This window comes from Ruditapes philippinarum, unplaced genomic scaffold, assembly GCF_026571515.1.
Source record: "Ruditapes philippinarum isolate M1 unplaced genomic scaffold, ASM2657151v2 ctg128_1_1_1_1, whole genome shotgun sequence".
Taxonomy (NCBI): Eukaryota; Metazoa; Mollusca; class Bivalvia; order Venerida; family Veneridae; genus Ruditapes; species Ruditapes philippinarum.
This window is the reverse complement of record NW_026861563.1, coordinates 428,896-447,823: the sequence shown is the minus strand read 5'-3', so window position 1 is coordinate 447,823 and position 18,928 is coordinate 428,896. Positions and strand designations below refer to the sequence as shown.

Sequence of the window (18,928 nt, the reverse complement as noted above, 5' to 3'; positions counted from 1 at the left end):
TCAATGGTACGCCAATCGAGCCAGTCACATCTTTTAAATACTTGGGCATTAATTTGTTTAAAAAATGGTAATTGGTACCGTACACAAAAATGTATAGCAGAGCATGCTTGTAGGTCCCTATACGGTTTAATATCTATTTTAAAATAACATTGAATTACCTGTGAAACAGATCCTTCAATTATTTGATAGTCTCGTTGGTTCGATCCTCCATTTTGGTTCGGAAGTATGGGGAATGCACGAAGCAACAGACGTGGAATTAGTTCACACAAATTTTTTTACGTCGAATCTTATGCGTTAAACGTTCCACAAATTTATATCCGCTCTCTACGGTGAGCTAGGGCGCATGCCACTCTTGGTTTACAGAAAAATCAACATAATAAAGTACTGGGTGAAAATTTTAAAACTTCCAGATAACTCATTAGTTAAAAAAACGTACATTTTTCTTAAGTCAGATGTTGAAAACGGGGTAGATTATAGAGGAAAAAATTGGGCCGGCCAAGTAAAAAGTATACTGGAAACACATGGATTAAGTTACATTTGGGACCAACAAGAATTTGTTGATATTCCATTCCAAATGATTAAGCAACGTATCTTTGACGCGTACTTACAACGCTGGTATAGCGATATAAATAATTCCACGCGTTTAGAGTCTTACTGCATATTCAAACATAGTTTTAAAGTCGAACCATATTTAAATTGTTCTTTAGAGCCAAAATACAAAATAGCCTCTCAAAATTTAGAACCTCCTCCCACAACTTGTTTATCGAAACAGGTCGCTATGACAACACGCTGCGTGAACGACGTATTTGTAAATCGTGCACAATGAATGTAGTGGAAAATGAGTTTCATTTTTTACTTGCCTGTCCTAATTACCGCGAACTCCGAAAAAAATATCTTAAACCATATTTCTGCCGATGGCCAACAATAAATAAGTTTGAACTTCTAATGAATTCTAAATCAAAAAAATCTATTTCCCAACTAGCAAAATTCGTTTTCTTTGCAGATAAAATCCGCGTTTCGTAGACACCTGAAGAAAATAACTCACAAAAAATTGTATTTGTTTCAAGACTTTGTAAAATATCTAACACAAAATTATATTTGTTAAAACAATTTGTATGCTTTTTTCTCTTTTGGATATGTTTTCATTTGCCAATGTATATATTTGTATGTGCTATAAGCATTGTAAAATGTTTAATGCAATAAAGATATTGAATTGAATTGAATTGAATTGTTTACTAATTAGCGGTGATCGTGTAATTTGACACGCGTTAAAATCACAAACTGTGAAATTGTATGTTTGAAGTGATGCGGTTAATCAAAGTAATTTACGGCGGTCAGTTAATTTGAAGGGTTTATTAGCGGATTAAATGACAATTAATTGGACAATGTATGCATCAAACGTCTTTAGGAATTTTATTGCATTTGATGTAATAATTAATTAACTAGCATCGGACAATATGTAAGTTTATGCAATTATCAACATTTCTACAAACTGATAGAAATCCAAAAGCATTTGCAGGTAAGATAAAAATGTATTCTTTTCATTCACATCTTTATCTTGATTAATAGACTATTATATATGATATTACAGTAATGGCCACATCTTCCTTGACATTTAGTGATATTAAATGTCCATATTATCATAAACCTCTGAATTCCGGAAACCTCTGAAATCCGAACTTTTTGACAAGTCCCATGGGTGTTCGGTTTTCGGAAGTTACACTGTAATACATGTGAACTTTTTTTTATGATGAAGTGGGAGATTCTCCTTCTAAAATAGGGAGATTTTAGAATTTGCAATAAACAAAGAAGGAAGTTCTGACTTCAAAAATAGGTAGATTTCTTTAATTTGTGAAAATATCCCTTATTTTAAAAAAAATCTTTGAAAATATGGCTGCAGAAAATGGGCGCTAAAAGAGAGAGAGTTCACATGTATGAATTTGTTAAATCTCACCTTTTTCATTTTTTTCTCACTGACTAGAACAGCTTGTATGATGATAGGTAAACCAGCTGATCTTCGTGTTACAGAGCTTGATATTCTCTTCTTCTTCAGACAAGATAACACCTGTAAAATATCAACCTTCTATGTAACTAACTGCTCAAATCACAGGGCTAATAAATATAATACTGGACAAGTAAAATCTTTTTTCAAAACTTAATAAACTCAGCTTATGAGAGGGGTAAGATGAGATCAATCTTCTATGTAACTAACTGCTCAAATCACAGGGCTAATAAATATAATACTGGACAAGTAAAATCTTTTTTCAAAACTTAATAAACTCAGCTTATGAGAGGGGTAAGATGAGATCAATCTTCTATGTAACTAACTGCTCAAATCACAGGGCTAATAAATATAATACTGGACAAGTAAAATCTTTTTTCAAAACTTAATAAACTCAGCTTATGAGAGGGGTAAGATGAGATCAATCTTCTATGTCACTAACTGCCCAAATCACAGGGCTAGTAAATATAATATTGAACAAGTTTTTTTTTTTCAAAACTAAATGCTGAAGGGGGGGGGGGGGGCAAAATTTTGGAGACATCCATGACAGACTCATATAATCCTGCCTTGAGATAGTGTTGAGAGTCAATAAATATTCATACCTGATTACCAAAATATTTCTCTAAGAGCTCAGTTAAAAAAGTTTTACAGTAATGATCAAACAAAGATTTCGATGCATATAAAGAAACTGAGTAGGAAATGAAGAATCAAGCTAAAATACACATTGACTTTAACCATAAATTATAAGTTTTATAAATTCACTAATGCAAGATCTGGTACAAATACACAATGGTCAGTTTGGGTTACTTAAAAGGCTTTTCTTTAAGTAGTATTAGCCAAATCGGCTAGGTCTGGGTGTTTGTTTTGCTAAATAAATGTTTTAAATCATACATGTACCTCTGTTAATGCATTATCTGGGATAGAAAGCACTTCCTGTTGGTTGCTAAGGAACAGAGCAGAACAGAACTTGACATAGGCACTTCTGCATCCTTCTATTACACCCTGTAATTAGCAATGCATTAAATACCATCAATTATACCTTTCAAACCTAATATTAAATCTGAGAAGAAAATATAGCTTTAGCCATTTCATAACCATTTAACTATGCTATACATGTATATTAACCCTTTCACTGCCTATATGACAAGTACATCCAGACAAAACCTGCATTTCCTTATGTAATTAAATACTTAATCAGTATATATTTATCTCAAATAAGTAAGAATAATTCAACTTAAAACTAAAATATGAATAAATAATATTATGACAATCATACCTTATGCCTACATTTGGTAAGCACAGTGTGGAAAGTAGTACTGATGGAGTGGATGGTGGACACAGACATTGGTTGTTTTGACGAAATGGTTACCCGGGTAACCTCCCCAAGACTTGTACAGCTTTCCTGTAAAATAAACATTTTTCATTTGATGCCTTTGGTCTCCACTTAACTTTGACATAACTCTTAATTTGCTTGAAATATTATTCTAAGGTTGAAGTGAATAATTCAAAAGTTTTAAAGAAAATAATGGACCTTAACAAATCATTTTTTTAGTTTGACAAATGTGCATAACTTCTCCAAAATGAATTTTAAGGATTTGTTTTTTTTTTTTTATAAATGTAATTAGATATTAAATAGAATGTTTCATACTGTAACATTATCCTGAAATTAAAACTCAGTTAGAAGGTAGACAACATTGGCACACCATTATGATAACAAAAAAGAAATAACAAAACAGTAACAAAAAATAGAACAAACAATATGTTCTGGTCACAATTTTGCTACATGATAGGTAAACACATTCTTTTAAATAACAACAGAATTCATTTTGGTTTGATTGTGTAGGAAGCTATAAGCTTGTAGATAACTTTTTGAATCCATTCCTGGAACCAACCAGTACTGACTAATGAGTGTAAAGTATCTAGTTCAAGGAAACAACAACTTGTCCCTGACAGGGTTTGAACCCATGTGGCTAGCAATCATTAGATTACTAGTCCTAAGCGTTCACCCCTCGGCCATGTCCCTACTTAAATAACAATGACATAAGCAATACATACCTTGATATTATTCCAGCACCATGACAACATGTACTGATATTCCGGTGAGAGTGATGTCGTCTCCTCATAGTCAGTCTGATTCTCTGACAGAAGATTCTCTAATGCCATACCTATCTCTGCAAATGATGGACAGGCTTCTGAAAACAATAAGCATAATATGTTCATACATAGCAGCATCAAATAAAAAACTCATCTCAGACTCGTGGTTAAAGAATATAATTAAGTGAAAATATAACAACACAAATATAGTGCCCCAACATATCACTACTGTATCCCACATTCCATTGTCTGATAAAGTATAACTTTTAGTTATAAAACTAATCTATTTATCTACACCTAATTACTTCCTTTTCATTTTTTCATTTTTTAATTCCATGCTCAATCATTATGACACTATCTCAAATCATGATCTTTCAATTATTATCAAGCTTTATTGGGCAAGCCTCGCTTCACTACACAAGAAGATTTGGACACAAGTTTTTGTATCTAAGTTTTTCAATACCTTGGCCAGCTACCCCAGCCATTATGTTCAGCATCTTTTCTATAATCTGTTGACAAAATTCTACTAACTGCTCACACACACCCACTAAATCATCAGCTGATGTCAACCAAAGGTCATCTGTTCCTGTCAGACATTGAGTTATTGCTGATATTAGACCTGTTCATCAAAAAAATAAATAAAATGGAAGATGATTGTCTTTCACTAATTTTTGACTTATTTATTTAACTTATGTCATTAAACAAAAAATATTTTATATTAAATTTTCATAGCTTTATGTAATGAAATAGTAAATGACAAAATAACGCATCAATGTTAGCACTGCTGTACATCTACAGTATGTAATATCATGATTCTATGATCTGGCTTAAACTGGCCTATTGTGGACAGAATATTGATTTTTAACAGGTCTCTATAATAAGACATATCTTAAATATTTTATTTCAATTCTAACAAAACACTACTTAAACTGGAGACAATCCTAATTTAGCAACTAACCATGCATTGGGTATTGTTTTGAGGCTTTGACAAGGTCTTTCTCAGCCTCTAACATAAATCTCTTTGCTTCAGACAACAACATTTCTATAAACACCACAGCACTGTTGACTGATGCATCCTGGGTAACAGACACATGAACATCTGTTGAATTACATTTAGAATTCTTATCTATACTGAATTTCATCTTTGAATCTGCTACATACCTAAAACAAAGAATGCAAATGTGCTTTAAATGTTAACAAAAATAAATAAATCATACTATTTTTTTTTTTATTTGCAGAGCACAACAAGTGTTACAACTCATTCAGACAACTATTACTGTACATGTATATACTGTATATAGACTGAAGTTTTGACAAAACATAAATAATTTGCATCATAAGGATTATCTACTATGGATGTAGGCAGATTTTAAAACAGAAGTCAAGAAACAACACCACAGAAAGCCTCATATAAAATCTTTAAAAAAAACAGCACACAGAAAGAAATTATATATGTCATTTTTTCTACAAGGGGACGACACTTACTTTTGAAAGACTAGTTTACACAATATTGCACCACTTTGACCTTCATGGCCTTTTGGACTGTTACACAGTCTGAGAGATTCACCCAGTAGATGGCAGCACAAGCTCTGTGGGGTTTTCACATTTTCATCAATTGTCATAGTATAATATCTAGTAAGCAGCATATATGAAGACATCTGAATCTAAAAATTAAAACACATTAATATGTTAGAATTAATTATTCTGTTACAATTGCATTTGGCATGATAATCAGATATTCTTGTTGATGCTTTACTGTACTGGATAACAAGGAAAAACAACAACAAAAGGCATATATCTCCATTAATATAGCTTCCAGAAATATATATGCTATTGCCTTACAAATATGCCTTGTCATAACAAGCAAGTATTCCTATTCCTGTGTAGATATCTTGCAAAGCATTTGAATAATGAGCTACAATTAAGATTTTCCACAACAACAACAATGACAACAACATCTACACCAGCAAGTCCTGCAATCATAATAGCTAAACTTTTTCTGAGACACGCTAAAAATTAACAGGCTGTGGAGTAATATCAGAGTATAAATGCCAATTAATGTGACAATTTACAATTTTTTTGTAGATAATAAAAAGCCTGTTTTACATTTTCAAATGATCTGTCCGTGTTTTAATACCTGAAAACAGTTGCAACAGCAAGAAAGGTAACTTCTGTAAACTTTATAAAAACATAACAATCATACTGTATATAAGCATATCTACTTACCTCCTCAGCACCATCCAATAGACATAAGATGAGAGCCTGGGTGTTCATTTTGTTGAAGAAATCCCATCTTTCACTGGACTGAGCAAACTTCACAAGGTTCATTGCACTTTCTAAATCATTCAATAAATCAAAATTTTTAAAGGCAAAAATCAATCAAATTGGAAAATTTGTGAAGAAATAGTGCCACATGTCACATTAATTTTGCTAATTACATGTACATGTAAAAAGGAACCACTAAATTATTTGTACAGGGTTTCACTACAGGTATATTATATTTGAAAGGATCAATCTATATACTTTGGTCAAACTTTGAAAACAGGCCCTTAATTTAGTAGATTACTTTCTTAAAAGGCTAGACTATACTGCACTTAAACACTGTATAAGATAAAATACACAAGCATTGCCGTAAATGAAAGCAATACTACAAGGAATATACCTGGTACAAATCCTTTCCTTTGCTTGCTACCCTCACTGTATATCAAACTTTCATAAATAACATGCAGTAAATCTAGACTGCCTTTCCTTCTTTGATAACTAGCACCCGGCAATAAAAACTGTATACATAGTTGGTGTAACCAGTCTACAAAATCTAGAGCACAGTCTGAAATATAATACAGAATAAATATACATATAAATTTAAATCTACATGTATTTACAATCCTGTGCGAAAACAGTGATAAACTTTATAATACTTAAAATATAAATTAAGTTCATGGTTGTTGTTCATAAACATTACTATATACTTTCTTAGGATATGTCTGTTTTAGCCAGCAATGTTATGTTTTTCCCTCTCAAACCTTACATCATGGCCTATACATTAGAGTTCAGAAAGTCACATCAGCATGTTAGGCATCCCCTAGGATATCAAATCTCCATTTCTTCATACCAGCAGTCCAGCACATGAGCTAGCAACACATCAAGTTTACATTTACAAATAAACATCATAAATAGAATGGTATTAGAATGTTTTAACAATAATTATTGAATTTAGGGTAAATAGACGAGAGGCATTATTATATGAGATACACTAATGAGTTTTTTCTTTCAATAGGAATTTTTTAAACAGTATTCAATAAAAAGTTTTTGACATGGGAAACTCAAGTTGAAATTTGCCATGTAAAAAATTTATAACTTGGAGCAGATTAAATGCAGCTTAATGATACAAAATCTGAGTACCGATTACTTATAGTAACTTAGCTGTAGGCAAATGTCTGTTTTTATCTATGCTACTGCGAACTGTCTAATACAGAAACACCTGTTTAATCAATTCCTTTACCTACTTACAAATTCTATGCAGTTAAATATTCAAAATATTCAGTATGAGGTGTAAAAACAAGTACCGTATGCATGAAGGGAGATACATTACCTAGTTTCTCTTTATTTTGTGTTGGTGATTTCAGTAATGTTGTACAGCTATCTCTAAGTCGTACCAACAATTTCCTGATGTCTGAGCCAAGATGTTGTCTAAATGGTGCAGAGTCTAGCTTAATATTGTATGGTATACACTCCATCAGTAATGAAACCTCAACCTTAGATATACATTCTGCAAGTGGAAACATTATCACATGTTAGTTGTAAATGTCCTATATGTAAACATACAGCAGTTGAGCACAGTAAAGATCTGAGGTTACATTATAAATTTTATCTAACTCAATTTCCATCTTCAAATGTTTTCTTTATATTCATCTCCATATTAAAGAAAGATCAGAAATATTCAAAGTCAAATAAATCAATGACATGCAAGCAGATTTACAATAATATTTACAATAATTTAAATATAAAAGCGCTGACCAGCTTTTTTCAGAGTTGTGCAAACTAAGGAAATGGCATCTGATCTCACATCCTCATCAGCACAGCACAGGGCCTCTTGTATATTTATATGTTCCTAAATATAATAAATATTTTTATATTATCGTAACAATACACTGTGAAACAGTGTAAACTAATGTCCATATACAGAACAGCCCACTTTTTAAAAAATTTTGTTGGTTATTTAATAGAAATAATACCTATAAGATCAATGTCATATAAATTATTTATCATTTAACAAATACCAATTCAACGTTTACCTATATGTTACACATGTAGTTAAATTTTACCCTTAAATTTACACTTACAAGATTTGTGTTACCAGTTTGTGTTCTGACAGTTTTGGCCACAATGATCCATGCATGGAGCAGTCTAACTCTATCTACAGGGTATTTGGGATCTTTCATTGCAGAAGAAAGGTGATCTTGGACAGCATCAGACGTGTCTGGTAACAGTTTAAAGGTCACAGGTATCCAATGGAGACTAGTATTGTACCTGACTAAACTGGAAAAAAAACGTTAATTATAAAATAATTGATTTACGGTAAAATTACCTGAATTTTGAAAATTTAAACAAACTAAAATCAATTAACAACAAAGTTATGGTAATATTTCTTGAATTTTGAAAATTTGACCTTGAATGTTAAGGTCAATTATTGGTAAAGGTCATAAAGACAAAATGAAATTTCATTAAGGCATTCATCCAAGGTATGCTGCATCTTAGGTTCTGCTTTACAGGAAGAAAATGGAAAGGTAAAAGTTGAAGATGAAGAGCACTAAGCTGCTTTCCAGAACAGATTACTAACTTTGGAAAAAGATTGTTCATGTCAGAATGTTAAGTGGCAGAACTTTTAAATGTTGTTAAAAACTAAGTATGATGATAATCTAAGTATTGCTTTAAAAGAAATGGCTCAAACATTTTTAATATTCTTGCTGTTCAAATGTTCATTTATTTAAACTACTTGACTGATTTTGAAACTAGTAACTACTTTTTAATAAACACCATAATGATAAAAATGTTAAAATAACTCACCTATTGTCACTGACAAGGCCTTCTGTCAAAGTGGCCAACCATGAAGCCTTCCACTGTTCTGTTCCATCAGTGTTCCTTTAAAATATAAATGTAGACCTCTACATGTATTTAAAATGCAAAACATCAGATGATGTGGAAACAAAAATTATTTCCATTAAAGTTCTAGAAAGTATTCATCAGTTAAGATCAAAATATTATCCTTTTTCTCTATTTTCCCAGATTTTTACAGAAATCACAAAAAAATGTTCTTGAATGCTGAAAAATCTATTTTAAAAAGTTAGGGTTTTTAAATCCCCGCTTGTAAAAAACTATAGTTTAAAAGCTAAGATGTAATTGTGTTTAAAAATGCCCTGGTAAACAATTTTTGTTTTTAGGATGGATATTGTGGTTAAAAACCCGTAAAATTGAACCTGAATCCTGGGTTTTTTTCAAAAACTATAAAATTTTAAATTTTTTATTTTCTATTAAGCTATGTCTAAAGGTTAAAGGAAATCTTGCCCCAGAAAAGAAAAATGATTTCGAAAAGACTTTAATGATTAACCATTAGGTATGGGGGATAAAATTGATACACTCAAAAAACAACGTTCAACTGAAAAAACAGTATTAAAAAATATGAACATTTCCCCCGAAAAAAATAATATTTCAATACAGTATCTGTATTTTGTGAGAAAGGGAAAGACATATGAAACTAAAAAAAAACTTTTCAATGAAAATTTTTTTTTTCACTTATGAAACATCAAAAGCAAAGACAACTAATTCAAAAAAACTTTAAACTAAAAGAAAAACATGCTTATCATTTCATTAAAAATCTTTAATATAAATGATATATATACTTGATCCAGAATTACTGTAAAAATATTTTAAGAATATTCGATGATGCCCATCTTTCTAAAAGATAACTGAAATATTTGCCAAGCCTTTAAAATTGATAAAGTATTTTTCACCAGTTGAGAAGAATATATTTTATTTTTTGTCATATATCTCTCCAAAATTCCAACAAAAAGCCTCTAAAACCTTTAAAATCATATCAAATTCCTTTAAAAATCAAAACTTTTGAGGAAAATTTAATATGTTGCCTATATAACATGCTATAAAAGGATAAACTTACTTTAACTGGATCTAAGTAATTGAGTAGAACTGCCAAAATTCTGTATCTTCCTTTCACATACCACTGAGTTCTCAACAAATTGTCTAAAATCTTGCTGGGAAAATCCGGCATATCATCTAAAAACCAAAACCAGCTGAACATGATGCCAAATAAACATAACTTACTGCTCAGGCATACATTGTTTATGGTGTAAACTTAAAGCCTATAACTAAAAACAATTTTCTAAATAAAAATGACTAGTGTTATCAGTCTTGTACAGTGACAAAATAATGATCATGTAATAAAAACATAGGCAGTTTTAATGTATACATTCAATGCTTCATAATTGTAATATATTGACTCGCTATATAAATATGCAAGTAAATACTTAATAAGTGTTAGGCCCATGTCATAGCCAGCACGATAGCCACAATATTGTTTGAAAAAACAAGCTTATAAAAAAATCCTATCAATAGCTTTAATCAATTAGATAGACTCAGTCACTCTGTTAATGATTATATAATATTCTATGTTGTAATCTATCTTTGACACATAAGATAATCAACAAAAATATTGTTAAAGAAAATCAGAAAATATCTTTGAATATATCAGTGAATCACCTTTCACTTTCAGCCAAGCTGTCATCATACATGCAAATATATCCACCACTGCCTCAGGAACATCTTCAACTGGACTGTCCCAGTTCAGTACTACTAAATCTAAAGTACTCTCTAGAATGGAGGTTAAACTACTGCTCTCCACACTAGAGGGAGATTTAGTCAACTTTGCATACCACAGTAAGAGAATCTGGAAAGCTTGGTAATGAAGTGTGATATCTCCCTTGCATAGAATAGAAATATACTGATACAGCTGTTTAAATAACATCTTTGTATCTCCAGCACAAGCTTGAGAATCAGCAAACAAAATGTCCGTCCTTCCACATGCTACCATTCCTCGGATAAGGGAAACAGGTCCAAGTTTAGCATGGGTAAGTGAGCTGAGAATGTCATACACACACTGTTGTTGATCAGCATCTAGACAATTTTCTTGTTTAAGAAATTCTACTGTGCAAGCTGAATCTGTAAACACAATTTAAGTACAATGTACACATGTACTCACAGAGTCAGGAATATAGCACATTGGCATACATGTCCCTGCAATATGAGCATTCTTTAAACCCCATTAAAGTGTTTTTTTCAAAACAGTGTAATTTTAAGCTGCTTTAATATAAGAATATTTTCTGCAATCAAGCAAAACACTAAGCACTTCTTTCTTACACTTCTATTTGACTCTTAATTACTGATAAAGCTACTGACAGTTTGGATGTACTTAAATAATTGTGTTATATATATCTAGGAAATCAGAAGACATACCTGCATTAAGGACTTGATATAGAAGCATAGAGAATGATTTCACAGCATTCTCTGTGATCATACAGCTGTTGAACATGAGAGCTGTTGCAGTACCAGACAACAACACACAGTCTGTGTGATAACCCTGAAAACAAATCCTTAATAAAATAAAACCAGAAAATATTTCCTTGAGAAAAAAAGCTTACAGTCACTGCTTAATACTAGTTGTTTCCTTGAGCAAGAAACTTTACATTCATTGCTTAGTACTGGTTGGTTCCAGGAATGGATTCGAGAGTGTTTCAATAAGCTTATAGCTTCCACAATCAAACTAAATTAAATTTGTATAAACTAATACTAATTAGTTCCAAGTGTTTCTATTTAATATGCTTATAGCTTATGAAAACAAATTCTGCATTAACTTAACAGAAAATATCATTTCATTTAGACACAAAGAGATCACTCTAAAGCATGAAAACATTACAGGTAAAAACTGATATGATTAATGTACTACACAATTATCTAACACGTTTGTCAAAAGCAATCAGCAACTAAGCATTCTTTCTCAATAGAATGTTTCTTCTAGTAAAACAAGGCATTACAAATGCATAAAATTATGATTTTGTTAACAAACTTTGTCACAGATTAGTTACATTTTTTGACATGGCTTTTTTCTAATATATACTAGAGACAGAGTTTAGATTCTGAATATTGCAGATTTCCTGCAATTAAATGTATGGTTAAGTTAAAAATCGGCCTCTCAAGCCAGAAATCATGAGTTCAAGTATTTCTGTGGTCAAAACTATGTTTCCTTATTGACACTATCACTGGTATGTTCAGGAAGTCATAACTACAAGCTTTCTTCTCTATCCATGTAAATGAAGAAAAAAAAAACAATTTAAACCAAGCAAATCATACTAGAGCATTTCAAATGTTTGGTTTGCATGTAATCATGCCAGTAACATACATAATCTGTTCATACACAAAAACAAGGTAAGGAGAGTAAAAGATTTGTCACCTGAGTTTGAAGTATATAGACAAGACTTTTAACAACTGCCAACACACACTGATTCATCTGTGACTGTTGATCACCCATTTCCCAAATCTGTACACCAAATTCCTCTGTACATACTTGAAACAACTGTAGACAGATCTGAAATCAGTTGGCAAAATGTGTTTTCGTTAATTGCCAAGACAATGTAGTTAGCCTTGTCAATTAGTAAGTACAGCAAAAATTCAATTTGGCAGACATGTGAAGACTGCTGCACTAAACAAGTTGTATCAAAGACATTCTCTTCTCACCAAGCAAATAATGCAGATGCATCCTTTGACATACAATAAGGCAAATCTATTGAAGACTGCTGAAGTAATAAATCATAGAAACAACAAAAAACATTTACCTTTACTAGGGCATGTAGACACTGAGACTGGCTTGGAGTTAAACTGTCTGGAGGTGGTTTCAGCAAGGGAGACAACTCTGATGACAGCCATGATGTTACTTTTGTCAAGTTTTCTCTAAATATTTCCTGGACCACTTTGTTTTGTTCCAATAAAACAGAAACTGTAAAACAAGAAAAGGAGATAACAAATATTTCATGAAAGAAGTTTGATCAATAGCTATACAGGAAACTAATTCACACATATGGGAAATATACCATTCTTCTCATGCATGATGACACAGACATGACATCAAATTACTGATTTGCTATTACACAAAGTAACTACCATCTCTGATATGGGAGAAGCAAGTGTAAGACAGCTGACCAATGCCAGTTTTTTACATATAATATACTAATGTAAGTTTAAATATAGAAATCAACTCCAGTTTCAATTTAAAAATGTAATTATTTTATTTGAAAAATATACAACGTTTCGACTCAAAAGTCTTCATCAGGTAATATACATCATTTCTTGTTTTGATAATTGTGTTACTTTGATTACTGTTGTTCGGGTTGCTTATCACTCTTGCATTTAACTTTATACACAACAGTCTAGCATTGATGTGCTATTTCACATTGTCAGGGCCTTTTCAACCAATCACCTGGAGCCAATATAAGGCCGCATTCCCAATACAAAATAACCTAATTTTTCTGAATTAAAAAAAAAATCAAAATTTTTTTACTTCTGAGAACAATTTAACTGTTTCTACTTTTTCCGTACATATGATAATATGATATATAACAAGAGCAATCAGTAATCACATATGTCGCCTCATGATGGCCAATTTCATGTTGGGACAAATTTTGTGACAGACAGACAGACAGACGGACAGTGCACAACTAGACTTGGTACTGATCATTCCTGTAAAGTTTGGATAAAATTGCACCAGTAGTTTATGAGGAGTAGTCCGGACAAGCTTTTGTGTATCTGGCAACACACAGAAAAAAAGACCTTTTTATCAAAGGGCCATAACTCGGCCAAAAATCATTCAACCGGAAAACCCGTGCAATATGCGCAAGGACTTGAGCTACAGATCAATCCTGTAAAGTTTCATTGAAATTGCATTAGTGGTATAAGAGAAGTAGTCCGGACAAACTTTAAAAATAAAAATTATTAAAGGGCCATAACTCTGACAAAAATCGTTGAACCGGAAAATGCTGACAATATGCACAACTAGACTTGGAACTGATCATTCCTGTAAAGTTTGGATAAAATTGCACCAGTAGTTTATGAGGAGTAGTCCGGACAAGCTTTTGTGTATCTGGCAACGACAGGAAAAAACACCTTTTTGTCAAAGGGCCATAACTCGGCCAAAAATCATTCAACCGGAAAACCCGTGCAATATGCGCAAGGACTTGAGCTACAGATCAATCCTGTAAAGTTTCATTGAAATTGCATTAGTGGTATAAGAGAAGTAGTCCGGACAAACTTTAAAATTAAAAATTATTAAAGGGCCATAACTCTGACAAAAATCACTGAACCGGAAAATGCTGACAATATGCACAACTAGACTTGGTACTGATCATTCCTGTAAAGTTTGGATGAAATTGCACCAGTAGTTTAGGTCCGGACAAGTTTTGTGACGGACGGACGGACAGACGGACAGACAGACGACGGAGAAGTGATCCCTATATGTCGCCGCTACTCCGTAGAGGTGACACAAAAATCATATTTAACACAGTTTTTAAAATAGGTGAAAAATGCCAAATTTAGATTATACATAATTTGAAAAAAAATCAAGTAATTAATCAGTACCTTTTGCTATCTGTAGACTGTCAACCCCTGAAGTGTTGATAACCAACAATACACAATCTTCTAAACAATGGTCTAAGTATTCCTGATGACCTTCCAGGAATGGTTGCCATAGCTACAATATTCAAATGATAACTATACAGCAAACAGCAAAATGCACCATTAATTGAAGGTGAATGCAAAATCTTTACTAAATCAAACAAGTACATGACTGATTACCATAAAATTCCAGATTAAAGGATGGGCAAGTCTGTTTAAGACATTTTAGCCTGGTAATGTTTAAGATCTATGTTTTGTGTAGTGAACTAACATAAACAAAATACTTGGTATGATAAAAAATATTTCAGATAATTTGTGTTATTAACTTATCAATGCATGTATTAATAATTATTATTTTTCAAAGATCACTCAGACTCTTGCTTCAATGAGGAAGAAGCCAAAAGATTTCATGTAGCTATTTTCTTTGTGCGAAGTTCCTTTTAATACAAGCATTTTGTTTCATACAACAAAATAGGCCTTTGGACCATTTTAACTCAGAAGGGTCCAATAATATATAAGAGTGATTTTAAAATTTAAAGGCAAACTTTTATAAATATTTTTAATAGAATTGACTTACTTTTTCAACAGCTCTTGATAACTTGATGGAGTCTGCAGTATCAAGGTAACATTTCACAAGAGCATTAAGTAACGTGTGTACTTGAGGAATGGTCCAGGTACCAACATTTTTCAAACTATCCTTTCTTACAGCATCAAGCCTCCTCAACAGCCTGTGCACATCTCCACTTCTGTCAGTAAGAAAAATCAATGTTAAAGGCCCATTATGCTTCAGAAATGGCTTTATACTACATTTATAATATCTATTTCCCTAAATTGTTTTATTTTTGGTTTCTTGTTACAATTTTCAAAAAAATACTCATTTGCCATATACATAGACAATATGTTGCTGATTTTGTTATGTTGGTAATTGGTATAATTATCTTGAATTAGTATTTTGTACGGAAGTCAAATGCTACTTTCTTTACATTTTGCTACCTTTCAAACACCTTACTGCATGTTCAGCACTACTTCTTTAGTTGTTAAATATATAACATGTTCTTAATCCATTATTAAAACATTATTAAACACATGTTTGACATTTTTCAAGAATTAAAAAAATATGGATTTCTAAGGCATAATGTGCCTTTAATATATTTCATAAAAACAGATAAATTTTTTTAACGAAACCATATTAAATTATTTCAACCAAAATCTCATTCTGTAAGTGTAAACAGTGTCATATAATTGCCCTTTTTAAAAACCTAATAATATTTATTTCAATCTTTTGCCTGCTCAGACCACTGTCTTAATTAAATGAACTTTTCTTATTTTTAACTATTGGAACTGTCTGTTGTTATATACTGAAACCAGTTATATTTAACTAACAAATAAACATTTAAAAAAAGCTTCCGGTTTCTTTTTGCCGAGCCGGTTTTTGGCAAATTCAACCCCTATTTTTACGTGCTTTAAAAAAATGAAAACTATCTTAAATTGTCATTTTTACCAATAGGTTTAAAAGTTAATATGATTTGTTTTTCTATCTTTAATACTTTTTTGTAAAAATGCATTTAAAGTTTGCATTTGCCATGGCAAAGTGTGGTTTGCCATGGCATTTCAGCATTTTGCCATGGCAAATTAGAATTGCCATGGCAAGATTTTTCCTACATTTACTATGGCAAATTTGCCATGGCAATTATTTTTTTAAAACATCCCAAAACATTCTAAAACTTATCCTATGACATGTTCTTGGTGCTATTGTTATGTTTTTATTGCATTCTCTAATTTTTTTCATTTTGCCATGGCAAACTTTTAAAATAACAATATATTTCATCAAAATTACTAGCTGAACTGGTAGGAACTACAATATATTTTATTATGTAGACTTCATTAGAAATAAAAAGAATGCATATGCTTAAGGGTAACAATTCTTTCCTACCTGTGAGTTTTTAATTCTTCCAAAATAGTTTGATCTTTGCTAAACACATACTCTAAGAGCTTGTTATCAACTTCACACATCTTTACCTGAAATAAATGAAAGATTTTATGAAATCACCTTTACTTAAAACTTCTTTTACAGACTAGTATGTTTCATACATCAATAAACAACAATAAAGATCATCTGATGTTCTTGTCTGTCAATTTAATTGGCTGAAATTGTCAAGCAATTTCAAATGTTGGCCAAGTATTCAATCATTAACCTTAAAATTGAAGGTTGCATCAGAAAATTTGCATTTAGTCTAGTTATTTCAGAGCTGTAGCAAATTGCTGCAATACTTACAAAATGTAAGTTCATGCATCAAAATCTAGGTCAACTTATGTCAAAGTCTGAAACTGTGCATTTAGTCCAAATTTTATAGCTGTAGCTCTAAATTACAAAAAAGTAGGTCACTGGATCAGTAAGTAAGTCAACTTATATTTTACCTTTTAATTTTGCAGCTGTAAATGCACATGTGCATCTAGTACAAATTTCATACCTGAAGCTTTAAATACAGAAAGCAGGTCACTGGGTCATGAACTCTGGTCATAGTGGGGCTAATTAAAATTGGACAAGGACTACAATTTCAAAAAAATTGGAAAAGGTCAACTATAAATTGTTTCATGCCAAATATCTAAGATATAGCCTGTGAATTTTCAGGTGAAAAGTTGTTAAATTTTAACCATAGACATATACCGAAAACACATAACCTCTGGGGTCAGGTCAATTTTGACCTTAGGCTTAGAACTACAATTTAAACAAACTTGGTAGAGGTCAAGCAGACAATGTTTAATACCACCTTAAGGACAAGGTCATTGATTAGTGAAGGTCAGATTCAATTTGGCCTACTTAAAGGTCTTTAACAGTATAAAGACGATCCATTCATAAATAACAAAGTTATAGCCAAATAGCAAAAATCAAATATATGACCTTGAAGGTCAAGGTTATTACTGTGTCAAGGTCAAGTCCAGTCTGGTCTCCTTGAAGGTCTTGTTCAAATGGTTGTTATGTCCAAGAATGAAGATCATCCTTGAAGTATAACAAAAATAATGGCCATTTTTAAAGTTTTGGAAGGATAACTGTCCTGGGCGGAGTGACATGTCTAGCAAGATCCCGAAAATGTCAAGCAAAAATATCTGTTAATATAATACTGGGAAGTCAAAGGCCGGGTCCGCAAAGCAGGCTGGGGGTTTTGGCTTGCCCGGCTTTAGACTACATGTGTATATTTAAAAGAAAATTCAGACTGAAAACTGAAGCTGTGCATGAAATACCAAATGACACCTTTAAAACAGAAAAATGAACGCTTTTTTAACAGACTTTCTCGTTTAAGTCTTTGCCTATTTTCATATTAATACGGGGAAGTCAAAGGCCGGGTCCGCGAAGCGGGCCTGGGCTTTGGCTTGCCCGGCTATAGACTACATGCGTATATTTAAAAGAAAATCAAATAAAAAAAACGGACAATCGCAACTTTTCGGATAAATAATCGTCAAGTATTCCGAGTGAAAACGGAAGCGGTGCATATAATACCGAATGACACCTTTAAAACGGAAAATTAATTGACTTCCCCTTTCATAGGCTTTGCTTTTCATATTATTATAAAAGTCGAGTTTCCAAGAGAAATCTGAAGCGGTGCATGAAATACCGAATGCTACCTCTAAAACGCTTAATTTCATATTAAGCTGAGAAATTATAATGACCATGATTCAACCCCCCTAGACTGTTCTGCATTTGTGAGGATTAAAAGTGAGAGAAAAGTTTAAAATAGACTGACAGATGTCACAAACGGGAAAACATTTTCAACATTTATTTCTGTTTAAAACAGTACTTAATTGTATATGCAAATGAAAAACAATTATTTAGATTCAAATATATATCTGCCAGATTATCCGCCAACAGCTACTATCCGATTACACAAGCACTTGAGAGGCATGTGTTACTACTCGATGCAATCGCTATTGACAACTTTCAATGAAACATATGTGTGTCACTGTACACTTTAAGATAATTCAAATGCAAATTACTTCTCATTCATCACTGAAATCATCTTAAACTTTGCAATATCTGTTCAATTCAATTATTACCAGTTTTCGCGACCCAACAAAGATAGTCTTTAAACGTATGCTTTT

General features: G+C 32.0%; 1 protein-coding gene across 1 annotated transcript in view; it reads right to left on the bottom strand.

Moving 5' to 3' along the window:
- Nucleotides 1–18,923, bottom strand: part of LOC132716169 (tRNA (32-2'-O)-methyltransferase regulator THADA-like) — a 35,658-nt gene extending 16,735 nt beyond the window's left edge. The window contains exons 1-23 of the mRNA XM_060699377.1: nt 18,824–18,923; nt 16,764–16,849; nt 15,408–15,576; nt 14,795–14,906; nt 13,000–13,160; nt 12,618–12,752; nt 11,624–11,747; nt 10,871–11,329; nt 10,272–10,387; nt 9,813–9,817; nt 9,164–9,238; nt 8,440–8,635; nt 8,114–8,207; nt 7,689–7,865; nt 6,759–6,923; nt 6,323–6,432; nt 5,582–5,760; nt 5,055–5,257; nt 4,560–4,715; nt 4,058–4,194; nt 3,279–3,404; nt 2,900–3,004; nt 1,955–2,065 (exon numbers count right to left, since the gene is read on the bottom strand). Coding sequence (XP_060555360.1) covers nt 1,955–2,065; nt 2,900–3,004; nt 3,279–3,404; nt 4,058–4,194; nt 4,560–4,715; nt 5,055–5,257; nt 5,582–5,760; nt 6,323–6,432; nt 6,759–6,923; nt 7,689–7,865; nt 8,114–8,207; nt 8,440–8,635; nt 9,164–9,238; nt 9,813–9,817; nt 10,272–10,387; nt 10,871–11,329; nt 11,624–11,747; nt 12,618–12,752; nt 13,000–13,160; nt 14,795–14,906; nt 15,408–15,576; nt 16,764–16,843 — 3,195 coding nt within the window. The 5' untranslated portion in view covers nt 16,844–16,849; nt 18,824–18,923. The remainder of the gene's footprint in view (nt 1–1,954; nt 2,066–2,899; nt 3,005–3,278; nt 3,405–4,057; nt 4,195–4,559; nt 4,716–5,054; nt 5,258–5,581; nt 5,761–6,322; nt 6,433–6,758; nt 6,924–7,688; nt 7,866–8,113; nt 8,208–8,439; nt 8,636–9,163; nt 9,239–9,812; nt 9,818–10,271; nt 10,388–10,870; nt 11,330–11,623; nt 11,748–12,617; nt 12,753–12,999; nt 13,161–14,794; nt 14,907–15,407; nt 15,577–16,763; nt 16,850–18,823) is intronic.
- Between the last annotated feature and the right edge of the window lie 5 nt (nt 18,924–18,928).